At 43.1% G+C, this 12,083-nt stretch overlaps 1 protein-coding gene across 4 annotated transcripts in view; it reads right to left on the bottom strand.

Annotated features, from left to right (window-relative positions):
* The window catches only part of PRMT7 (protein arginine methyltransferase 7), a 58,505-nt gene that overhangs the window by 30,424 nt on the left and 15,998 nt on the right, over nucleotides 1–12,083 (bottom strand). For all 4 annotated transcript variants that reach the window (XM_032424184.1, XM_032424185.1, XM_032424186.1 and 1 more), the window contains exons 2-3: nucleotides 8,697–8,874; nucleotides 5,130–5,166 (exon numbers count right to left, since the gene is read on the bottom strand). In XM_032424184.1, the coding sequence (XP_032280075.1) occupies nucleotides 5,130–5,166; nucleotides 8,697–8,791 (132 nt within the window). In that variant the 5' untranslated portion in view covers nucleotides 8,792–8,874. The remainder of the gene's footprint in view (nucleotides 1–5,129; nucleotides 5,167–8,696; nucleotides 8,875–12,083) is intronic.

Genomic DNA, 12,083 nt, shown 5'->3' with positions numbered 1-12,083 from the left:
CAAAGTCTACCAACAGAATAGGTAAGTAATGATACACTTATACAACGGATAAGTGTATCCAGTAGTGAATGAACTACAGCTACATGCAAAATGGATGAATTGCAAAAATAATGGTGAGCAAAGAGGCAAGTCATAAAGTATAAACACAGTATGACTCCATTATATGAAGTTCAGAAACAGGAAAAACTAAGAATTTACTTTTTAATACAGAGTAGGTGGTGAAACTACAAAGAAAAGCAAGAGAGTGACTGATAGAAAATTCAAGACAGTGGAAACTTCTGAGGGGAGGGAAAGGAATACAATCTAGGAACACACGGGAATTCTGAGTAATGGTAATGTTCTATTTCTTAAGCTGAGTGGTAAGTGTATGAGCATTTATTTTATTATTCTTTTTTAAACTGTGCACACATGTTTTATTCTTCTGTATGTCTGTCACAAGTATTTTAAAGAACAAGAATGGTACCAGATCTCAAAATAGCAGCACTGAACTCTGAAAGAAAATGGATAGGGGTGTCTGGCTGGCTTTGTTGGTGGAGCAGGCGACCCTTGATCTCCGAGTTCTGAGTTCGAGCCCAAAAAAAATTTTTAAATTAAAAAAGAAAAGAAAATGGATAATGTCAAAATTCTGATGGGAAGTGATTTCCAAACTAGAATCCATATTCAGCCTAAGTCTTAAGTGTAAGGACAGAATAAAGAAGTTTTAGGATTAGCAAAGTTTCAAAACACTCACCTCCCATGCACCCTCTCATAAGAAACTGAGGAAGAATGTGCTTTACCAAAAAGAGAGAGTGAACCACAGAGGAACACCCGGGAGCCAGGAAACAGGACTCAATCTAAAGAGAAATGAAGGAAATCTGCAGGACAATAAACAAGAAACCCAGGATGACAGATACACAGCAAGTCTGTAGAGCACCCAGTCTGGACTAAAGCAGGTCAAAATGATCCCAGAGATAATCTCCAAGAAGACAAAACTGAAAGAATAGCCGATTGTTGGGGCGCCTGGGTGGCTCAGTCGGTTAAGCGTCTGCCTTCAGCTCAGGTCATGATGCCAGGGTCTGGGATTGAGCCCCACATTGGGCTCCCTGCTCATTAGGGGGGTCTGCTTCTCCCTCTCCCTCTGCTGCTGCTCTGCCTGCTTGTGCCCCGCCCCCCCATGTCAAATAAATAAATAAAATCTTAAAAAAAAAAAAATAGCCGACTGTTTTGACCTTTCCTTCTTTTTTTTTTTTTTTTTTAAAGATTTTATTTATTTATTCATGAGAGACAGAGAGAGAGAGAGGCAGAGGGAGAAGCAGGCTCCCAAGGAGCAGAGAGCCCGATGCGGGGCTCGATCCCAGGACCCTGGGATCATGACCTGAGCCGAAGGCAGACGCTTAACCATCTGAGCCACCCAGGCGCCCTTGACCTTTCCTTCTGAAAGGAAATTTAGACTACTGGGGGAAAGTTTGGGCATAGAAGAATGATGTATACATAGAAAACAAAGCGAAAAGAAGACCATTATTAGGAAAGAGTTATGCAAGAAAGGCAAAGTGACTGGAGTATACCATACAGCTCACCTATGAATAGTGTTTCCACAGTTCTAATAAAGTAAACACATGATTTTTACAAACACAGATTTATGTAAGTGCTTACCTCATAACCACCTTTCAGAAAGAGATACTAAACAGCGGTACATAGAGTTTGACTTGCCTGAAACACTGAATATTGATTCAGCAAAAATTATAAACTGCATTGGGAGGAGAGGGGAATGAGCTGGAAGGAGGAGATGAAAGAAAACCCAATTCTCAGCTCTCAACAGGGAAGTCAAGAGAATAGCTACTTATATATGGAAGCAAAAATAAAACAAACAGCTCAAAAAGAAACAATGAGGCTGCCTCTGAGGTTAAGTATTAAAAGGTTTTGTCTGGGGGAAATACACACCAGGGGACTGCTATTTTTCACAATAAGCCTTACAGAACTATTTGACTCTTAAAGGAAGTGCATTTATGTCTTGGATAAAATCAGTATGGTATTTTATGTTCTGTGCTTTTTACCACAATAAAAAAAATTTTAAGAAAATCAGTATGGCAATTGCCAGGATTTGTCAAACTAGGAAACTGAACAACAAATATATTATATCAAGTTGATGGTAAAGTGGGGAGCACAGCTGCCTTCCAAACACATTACATCCCCGCAAAGCAGGGGGGTATGGTTTTCTTTGTGTGGCTGTAGGATAACAGAAGGAGAGGAGAACTGGGAATTGGCCTGGGAGTTTCAGTACAGCCATGAGCCGATCCCCTGAGAACCCTCGTTAGCTCCAACCTCAACAGTAAACCAGGGTCGGCATATCCTCCAATTAATGATACCCATTAAATTAGCTATGACTTTTTAATTACCCAATTTTGAAAGCTACTACAGTGAAACCGAAGCCCTCTTAAAAAGCAATTGGGCACTGTCTATGAAGAATCATACCTATGGGGGTGCCTGGGTGGCTCAGTCAGTTAAGCAAGCGTCTGCCTTCAGCTCAGGTCATGATCCCGGGGTCCTGGGATAGAGCCCTGTATCGGGTTCTCAGTGGGGAGCCTGCTTCTCCCTCTCCCTCTGCCCTTCCCCCTGCTTGTGCGCTCGTGTGCACGTGCTCTCTCTCTCTCTCAAATAAATAAAATCTTTAAAAAAATAAAAGAATCATATCTGTGTTCATAACCCTAGACTACACCAAAGATATTCTAATTTTTTTTTTTTAAGATTTTTATTTAGTTAGTTGACAGAGAGAGACACAGTGAGAGCTGGAACACAAGGAGGGGGAGTGAGAGAGGGAGAAGCAGGCTTCCCGCTGAGCAGAGAGCCCGATGCAGGGCTCAATCCCAGGACCCTGGGATCATGACCCGAGCCGAAGGCAGATGCTTAACGACTGAGCCACCCAGGCGCCCCCAGCAAAGATATTCTGATGGCAAGTAACCACATGAAAAGATATTTGACATCATTAGTCATTAGAAAAAATGGAAATTAAAGCCAGGGTTAAATGTACATTTAACATACGGATTTAACATATGCAATTCCACATATACATATATACCCCAAAGAAACGAAAATGTGTCCACACATCACTTGCATGTGAATGTTTACAAATAGGACTACTACGATAGCCAAAACTGAAAATAATCCAAATGTCCATCAACTGGTAAATGGATAAACAAAATATGGTAAATCTATATAATGGAGTATCACTTAGCAATAAAAAGGACTGAATATTAATATATACTCAACATGAATGAACCTCAAAAACATGATGAAAGAAAACAGACACATAAGACTATCTCTTATATCGTTTCATTTATATGAAATTTCTAGGAAAGGCAAAACTGCAATGACAGAAAGCCTATCAGTGGTTGCCGAGGGCTGAGAGTGGGCACCAAGAGTGATTGCAAATAGGCATGAGATTAATTTTACGGGATAATGGAAGTGTTCTAAAATAACAGAATGTAAGGCACCATGCAAAAGTACAGAGAAATTAGTTTACCTTGGCTCTGCCATTACCTGGCAAATTCTGATTCCATTTCCTGACAGGGAGAAGTGGGCGGGGGGGGGGGGGGGGTAAAGGGGTAAATAATAAAGAGTCAGGAACATTCCTCCAAGGAGTTTGGATTTTACCTTGACAGCAATGAGAGGCCACCAAGGAGGGTGCTAAAGAGGATTCTCAGGGTTTCAAGCAGAGGAATAACAGAGACTGGCATTTCAGAAAGACCCCTTGGGCTGCTAGATAGAGAAAGAAAAAGAGAAGCCAACACTAGGTCTGAGCAGGCAGTGGGGCTGAAAGATGCACAGGATTTGACGAAAGATTGCAGGCTCAGATGAGGAAAAGGGTGCCATCTTTCTGGCCTGCCTGACTGAAAGGATGGCGATGCCATTTGTCAAATACCCTGGAAGCTGAGGCAAAAAGGATCCACTTTGCAGATGACACTAAAATCAGAGAGGCTGATTTTAGTGAAAACCAAGAATCCACTAAGAAGCCAAGACCATCAAGCTAGAGAAAATTAGTCAAAACCAGGAACAATGTTTGTTCCACATTCTGTAATTCCCCAACAGCTCAGCAAAGGCACTCAGGTATTTGATGAAAATCAGGGAGGCACCTAGCCCCCCTTGGTGTGGCCTACAAACTAATGATGCTTAAGGAGACTGTTCTGTCATGATGTTGCCAAGAATTATGCAGGCTGAGCAGCTAACCAGGGCTGGATGAAGTAGACCCTACCATCAACATAGCCTCACGACCATGTCCCCTGATCCTTCTCCTGCCCTGCACTGCTCAGTTCTTTTTTTTTTTTAAGATTTTTATTTATTTATTTAACAGAGATAGAGAGCACAAGTAGGCAGAGCGGCAGACAGAGGGAGAGGGAGAAGCAGGCTCTCCACCGAGCAGGGAGCCCGATGCGGGGCTCGATCCCAGGACCCTGGGATCATGACCTGAGCTGAAGGCAGCCGCTTAACCGACTGAGCCACTCAGGCGCCCCTGCACTGCTCAGTTCTTAAGTGTGGCCCTGCATCCTTCTCCTTCAAGCCTCCCCATTTGTGAGCCATCCAGATGAGAATGACTAGTCAAGCCCTGTTTCTTGTAGACCAGAAAAACCTGCGTTGCTGCCACCCTAAGACCAGAACTATAACATAATTCAAACAGGAAAAGAAAACTCAGATGAAACAAAAATGAGAAAAGAAAAAAAAAAAAAAAAGCTGAAATGTCACCGTGCAATGGAAGCCAAATGTGCTCTACAAAATAGTCTGCAGTGGCCTCTAGAGATTTGATTTTAAAATTACAAAGGACTATACAAGGTAAACCTGTGTAATTAGAGAATTTTTATCTAGAAGAGAAAATGGAGATCAGCTAGAGATCCCATTCCTTTTAAATCCTAATGAACAAGATCTGCAGAGGTCTTATGTCTTCTCCAAGGTCACACTCAGGTAAACAGCAGAGCTGGAAGTAGGCCCCAGCCTCCTGACTGATTTCCCGACCACTGCGCCATGATGCCCGTCTACATTATTCTGCCATCATGCCTCTGGAGGAAATGGTTTTTGTGTGTTTTTTTGAGGGAAATTTTAACCTTGTAACTCCAGGTTTCAAACCCCACAGCAAGCTAATGGTTTCCTTTTACACTTACTCTGTCTTTGTCATGCAGCATATCAGCATATGATGATCTAAAAAACAAACAAAACAAAAAGACAAGTCAGAAACCTCTACTAATAATGATATCCATCAACCTATGAGAGCATTCACATATATAATGCATTCCTAATCAGATGGAACAAACATCCAGGCCAGCCCATTTTATTTTTCATTTTTTATTACTGAACCATAACTGATACCCAATGTGACATCAGTTTCAGGTGTACAACATAGTGATTTGACAATTCTACACTCAACGTTCACTAGAGTAAATGTAGTCACCATGTAACATTACTACAATATTATTAACTATATTCCCCGTGCTGTACCTTACATCTCTAATCCAGACCCTTTTTCAAACTTTTTTTTTTTTTTGAAGATTTTATTTATTTATTTGAAAGAGAGAGATTGAGTGAGAGAGAACATGAGCAGGGGTAAGGGGAGAGGCAGACTCTCCTGCTGAGCAGGGAGCCCTACAAGGGGCTTGATCCCAGGACCCTGGGATAATCACAGATGCAACACTGCAGAGAGGAATCAGGAAAAGTATACACCTGCTATGTAAGTGAGGGGTGTCATGCCCAGCACTTTCCCTTACCTCATCAGGGAGAACGAAGAGTTCACCAAACTACAGGCTGTTAAAGGGAGGAGAGCTGCTTTTCCGTATTTTGTCACAACAATTCACAAACTTGGAAAATCTCTGGCAGGATCAGGATAAACCTCCAGAACTCAGCAGTCCCAGCCCAAAAATGCCTTTTGAGTTCCAGGTAAGAGCTCAGACACTCTCAATCAACAGAGGACCTCCCGCTTCGGGTCAACATCAGAATCACGGGAGAGTTTTTGTTTTTTTTAAAGTAGGCTCTACGCCTAACCAACATGAGGCTTGAACTCACAACCCTGAGATCAAGAGTCACATATATCACCACATCAAAAACTAATGATGTATTGTATGGTGATTAACATAATAAAATAAAATTTTAAAAAAAAAGAGTCACAGACATGCTCTACCGACTGAGCCAACCAAGCAGCCTGGAAAGCTTATTTTAAATGCAGATTCCTATGATACATGCAAATAGATCCTGACCCAGAAAACTGGGCAGAGTCTGGAAATATGCACTTGAACTGGTGCCCCAGGCAAGCGTGACATAGTTCATACTCTACACTTTGAGGAGCACTGTACTAAAAGAATAGTGGTGGTGTTTTTATTTTTTTTAAATATTTTATTTATTTATTTGACAGAGAGAGCAAGAGAGCACAAGTAGGGAGAACAGTAGAGGGAGAGGGAGAAACAGGCTCCCCGCCAAGCAGGGAGCCCTATGCGGGGCTCGACGACCTGAGCCGAAGGCAGATGCTTTACCATCTGAGCCACCCAGGTGCCCCGTTGTTGTGTTTTTTTAATGGCACAACAAGGCTTTTACATGTGAACCCACCTACGAATGTGTAGTTGAAATCTGGTTCTGCCTTTCTCTGCCTTTCAAGAGGCATTTCTGGTCCCCATCTTCCCAGCTTCATCACCCCACCACTCCCCACCACTCCCCAGACATCTTCTCAGCTTCATCACCCACTCTCCCCACCACTCCACAGACACATCACTCTCCCAAAGCACTACTAGCCCACTCCATCGGTAACATCCAGGATTTCTGTCCCAGGTGGACACTCCCTCTTCCTGGAACGCTCTCCCCTTTCCCACTTTCTGGCCATTCCCTCCTGGTTCTCCTGCCTCCCCTCTTCCAGGATTCCTTCTTCAGCCCTCTACCTTTCTCATTCCATACCCTCTCTGAGAGCCTGCAATCTCTTCTAGTTTCAATTCTAACAACTGCAAATTGGCTCCAGACCCATGTTTATCTGCCCACTGGCATCTCTACCTGGATGTCCAAACCCAAATACCTAATCTCCATCACCTTCCTCTTCCCAGCAACACCCATTTCTCCTGTGTTCTCCCTCGGGAACAACAGCTCCTTCCACTCCTTCACTCTAACCAGAAATCTTGGGTGCTTCTTTAATTTTCTCTCTCGTTCCTTCACTGCATCCAATGAGTTACCAAACTCAAGCTCCCTCGAAGCTGTCTCCTCCTCTCCCCACCTCTACTGCCTCACCTGTGTGGTTGCAATAGCCACCCAAATGGATTCCGCTCCCTCCAACCCACTTTCCACACTGTTCTCAGTAAACGTTCCAAAATGCAACCTAATCTGTTTGTTCCCTGTTTAACATCTCAATCACTCAGAAAATAATGTCCCATATCTTTAGAAAGAAGGTAATGTTTTTGATCTCTTATTCTGCACCACACACTGTATTTCACTCACTCATCAAACAACCTTAAAAGAAAGATATAGGAAGAAATGTACATTATTACATATATCAAGCCATGTATTATCATACTGAGGCTCCAGGAAGTGAAGCAGCTTGACCAATGTCAGACTTGAGACAAGGCAGAGCCCAGACTTACTCTAATGCTCCTCTTCCTGCATTTTGCCACCACCCTTCACAATATGACCCTGCCTACCTTTTTCAGTATCCTCTCTCACCACAGCCCTGCTTTTGTACCTCATTCCAGCCCCTTCAAACTGCTTGTAACCCCCTAAACCAGTTCATCTGGAAGGTTACATGTAATCCCTGCAGCTCAGAAAGCAATTTACGTCCTTCTAGATTTGGGAAATCACTCAAATATCACTCCCCAGCCCAGCTGTTCTTGCTGCTTCCATGAACTCTTGTGCCTGTATCCACTGGTCTTTCTCTCACTGTCATAATTTTTTCTATGTCTGTCTCTTGACAAAACAGCATATCCCTGGGATGCCTGGGTGGCTCAGTTGGTTAGCATCTGCCTTCGGCTCAGGTCATGATCCCAGGGTCCTGGGATCAAGTCCCCCATCAGGCTCCCTGCTGAGCAAGGAGCTCTCCCTCTGCCTGCCGTTCCCCCTGCTTGTGCTGTCTCTCTCTCTCTGACAAATAAATAAAATCTTAAAACACAAACTGCATGTCCCTTGAGGATGAGAACCCTATCATCTTCATTTTGGTATTCACAGTCCTAGCACAGTGCTACCATGCTGTATGCACTTAATGATTGCTAAAGAACAGTAACTCACTTACACAGGTTTAAAGATCCCATCCAAGGGAAAAAAAAAACACATTTTTTCACTTTTTCCATTCAAGAGAATTTAGCCATATGTTAAATGTATCACCATTTCGGTAGCACAAGTAAATGATTAAATTTCATAAACACTACTACTACCAACTACTACTACTACTTACTACTACCTACTACTACCTACTACTACCTACTACTACTACTACTACTACTACTGACCCTTGGGTCCTCTTTGCTCCATGAGACAGACCCTCCAAGACTCCAATAAGGCTGCTACGTGATATCTGACTCTCCACACAGAACTCTGCCTCACTCCCACACAAACCTATCTGGCTAAGCAGACCTGCTCGTGACCAATATCTGCCCTGAAGAGCAGCACTGGGTAATGCCTAGTCCATATTCAGATCGCATTCCAGGGCTCCTGCTTTGAGATCAAATGCCCCACCCAGCTGCAACCAATTGTGAACACACCCTTGTTACCTTGCGATCTCCTGGTGGTAATCATAGTGCTCATCCTCCTCCAGCCACTCCACAGATCCAGTGGTCGGATTGGCCCGTCCGCAGAAGACTTTCATGGTGCCAATCAGCTCCTCGGTTTTAGCACAGAAAAGCAGCCTTGCCAGCTCACTTCCTGTGGACAGGTCTAATCGTCTGAAATCTATTCACATCATAATACCCAAAATGGAGAGAAAAAAAATTTTAAAGACCAAAAAGAAAAGGGAAAAAAAAAATCAAGAAATACACAAAAGTGTCAAAGCCACTTAAAATATTTGTTAATCAGTATTTTAATCTTTCCAGCAAGTTATTTGATTTTATATTCAGCATATAACATCAAAAACTATAATACATAAATTCATAAAGCTATCTGGAAACTTCAGCAGTCCTCAGTGATTCCAACACAGGTCAAATGAGCCTCAAAGTAAAGGCAGGTGAGAACAGAACTAAAGCAGAGGGAACAGGAGGCTAATAGGAAAGGAGAAACAGAGACTGGGGTGGTGGTAAAAGAGTGCCGCCAGTACGGCCTCAGTATATCAAACACACTTAGTTTAAGGAAAAATAATAAAGGGACGCCTGGGTGGCTCAGTCGGGTTAAACGTCTGCCTTGGGCTCAGGTCATGATCTCAGGGTGCTGGGATCGAGTTCCACATTGGGCTCCCTGCTCAGCGGGGATTCTGCTTCTCCCCCTGCTTGTGTGTTCTCTCTCTCTGACAAATAAAGAAATAAAATCTTTAAAAAAAAAAAAAAGGGAAAAATAATAAAGAGCAATTCAAACAAACTAGGAAAACCTTCTTCTAAACAAATAAACCACAGCTATAAGCAAACATCCCAGAAATATGTAGAGCCAAAAAATAAGCAAATCACAGAATACATAGAGTATGATTACATTTATATAAAATTATAATTATGCAAAACAAGAACCATATATCCTTGGGCGCCTGGGTGGCTCAGTTGGTTAAGCGACTGCCTTCGGCTCAGGTCATGATCCTGGAGTCCCGGGATCGAGTCCCGCATCGGGCTCCCTGCTCTGCAGGGAGTCTGCTCCTCCCTCTGACTCTCCCCCCTCTCATGTGCTCTCTCTCTCATTCTCTCTCTCTCAAATAAATAAATAAAATCTTTAAAAAAAAAAAAAAAAAAAAAAAGAACCATATATCCTTTAGGGATCACACTAAAAAGCCATAGAAGGGAATGAGGACCGTGGTTACCCTTAAGAGGGAAAGGAAAAGCCTGGGATCAAGGAGGGCCACAGAGGGGACTTCAAAATAGCACTGTTTCTTCCATAAATGGGTGGTAGGATTAAAGAGGTTCACGATACTGTCATTCTTTATGCCTTACCATTTTTTAGTAACCAGTACTTCTGACTCAATGTTTGGTTTTAAAAGCAATTTTAAAAAGTCTTCATCTAGGGGTGACTGTCTGGCTCAGTCTTTATAGAGTGTGCAACTCTGGATTTCAGGGTCTTGAGTTAGAGCCCCACATTGGGTATAGAGATTACAGAAATTAAAAAAAAATTTTTTAAGATGTTATTTATTAGACAGAGTGTGCGCACGCGCGCACAAACACGCAGAGGGGCAGAGGGAGAGGGAGAAACACACTCCCTGATGAGCAGGGACCCTGGGATCATGACCTGAGCTGAAGGCAGCCGCTTAACCGACTCAGCCACCCAGGCACCCCTAAAGAAATAAAAATTTAAAAGAACATTCATCTAGGGCACCTGGGTGGCTCAGATGGTTGAGCGTCTGCCTTCGGCTCAGGTCATGATCCCAGAGTCCTGGGATCGAGTCCCACATCGGGCTCCTTGCTCCTTGGGAGCCTGCTTCTCCCTCTGCCTCTCTCTCTCTGTGTGTCTCTCATGAATAAATAAATAAAATCTTTAAAAAAATAAAAGAATATTCATCTAAAAAACATCCTTCAAATAAATGTTGCCAGATTCATGTCTTGTGTGCGCTGTTTCCGCAGAGATCTACTTCTGACAGAGAAACACCACACCTCAAAGTCTGAAGGCACCTCTCTGCAAGTCTGAGCTCTTCCAGCATCCTGCCTCTTACCCTCAGAAAACATCAAGTGTTCCACACTTCCCTTCATTTCCTGTTAAACACTGATCCTTCTTCAGGCAACCTTAGAAAGAATGCCTACTCCATAGATCCCTAAAACGTCCCTAAGGCACTTAATTGGCCATAATTATGGCCTTTCTCTTGAAGTTATCTAGACTAACTAAACGCCCCGAACACTGAATTCTTACAAATGACGACGGGGAAAATCTTTTCTGAAAAGACTGAGGCAGGGGCGCCTGGGTGGCTCAGTCGTTAAGCATCTGCCTTCGGCTCAGGTCATGATCCCAGGGTCCTGGGATCGAGCCCCGCATCGGGCTCCCTGCTCCGCGGGAGGCCTGTTCTCCCTCTCCCACTCCCCCTGCTTGTGTTCCCTCTCTCACTGTGTCTCTCTGTCAAATAAATAAAATCTTTAAAAAAAAGAGAGAAAAGAAAAGACTGAGGCAGTCAGTGGTCTGGTTCAAAGTAGTCAATTTATCCTTCAGTGAAACTCGACTTCTAAAATCTCAGTGTATCCATCCTCTCATCTAGCGGCTCTCAAACTTTGTGGCAACCTCAGTAAGAAATATACTTTACATCAAGACACAATACACACACATAAACATAAGCTTTCACTAAACAGTATTTAGCCTTCCTGTCAGCAAGGCCCTCTGATATATTCTACTCTATTTCATTTTCTTAAAACTGATCATGATCTGGGGTGCCTGGGTGGCTCAGTCAGTTAAGTCTGCCTTTGGCTCAGGTCATGATCCCAGAGTCCTGGGATCAAGCCCTGTGTCGGGCTCCCTGCTCATCTGGGAGCCTGCTTCTCCCTCTCCCTCCACCCTGCTTGATGTTCTCTCTCGCTATGTCTGTGGCCAGCTCTGTCTCTCTCTCAAATAAATAAATAAAACCTTTAAAAAATAAATTGATCATGATCCACTAAACTGATTTCATAATTGGTGGGCTGCAACCTATAGGTTAAAAAGCTTTGCTAGAATCAACTGTGAACATCTCCTGTGCTAATTAAAAAAAAAAAAAAAAAAAAAAAAAGAGTACAACTATCAGAATCCATAATGTGCTTTAGAAAACTGTGTCCCGGGCGCCTGGGTGGCTCAGTCGTTAAGCGTCTGCCTTTGGCCCAGGTCATGATCCCAGAGTTCTGGGATCAACCCCCGCATGGGGCTCCCTGCTCGGCGGGAATTCTGCTTCTTCCTCTTCCACTCCCCCCTGCTTGTGTTCCCTTTCTCGCTGTGTCTCTGTCAAATAAATAAATAAAATCTTTTTAAAAAAAAGAAAGAAAGAAAGAAAGAAAGAAAGAAAGAAAGAAAGAAAGAAA

The sequence above is a fragment of the Phoca vitulina genome, unplaced genomic scaffold (genome assembly GCF_004348235.1).
Source record: "Phoca vitulina isolate PV1807 unplaced genomic scaffold, GSC_HSeal_1.0 scaffold30, whole genome shotgun sequence".
Taxonomy (NCBI): domain Eukaryota; kingdom Metazoa; phylum Chordata; class Mammalia; order Carnivora; family Phocidae; genus Phoca; species Phoca vitulina.
The sequence above is the reverse complement of the archived record's forward strand: the minus strand, read 5'-3'. Positions and strand labels throughout refer to the sequence as shown.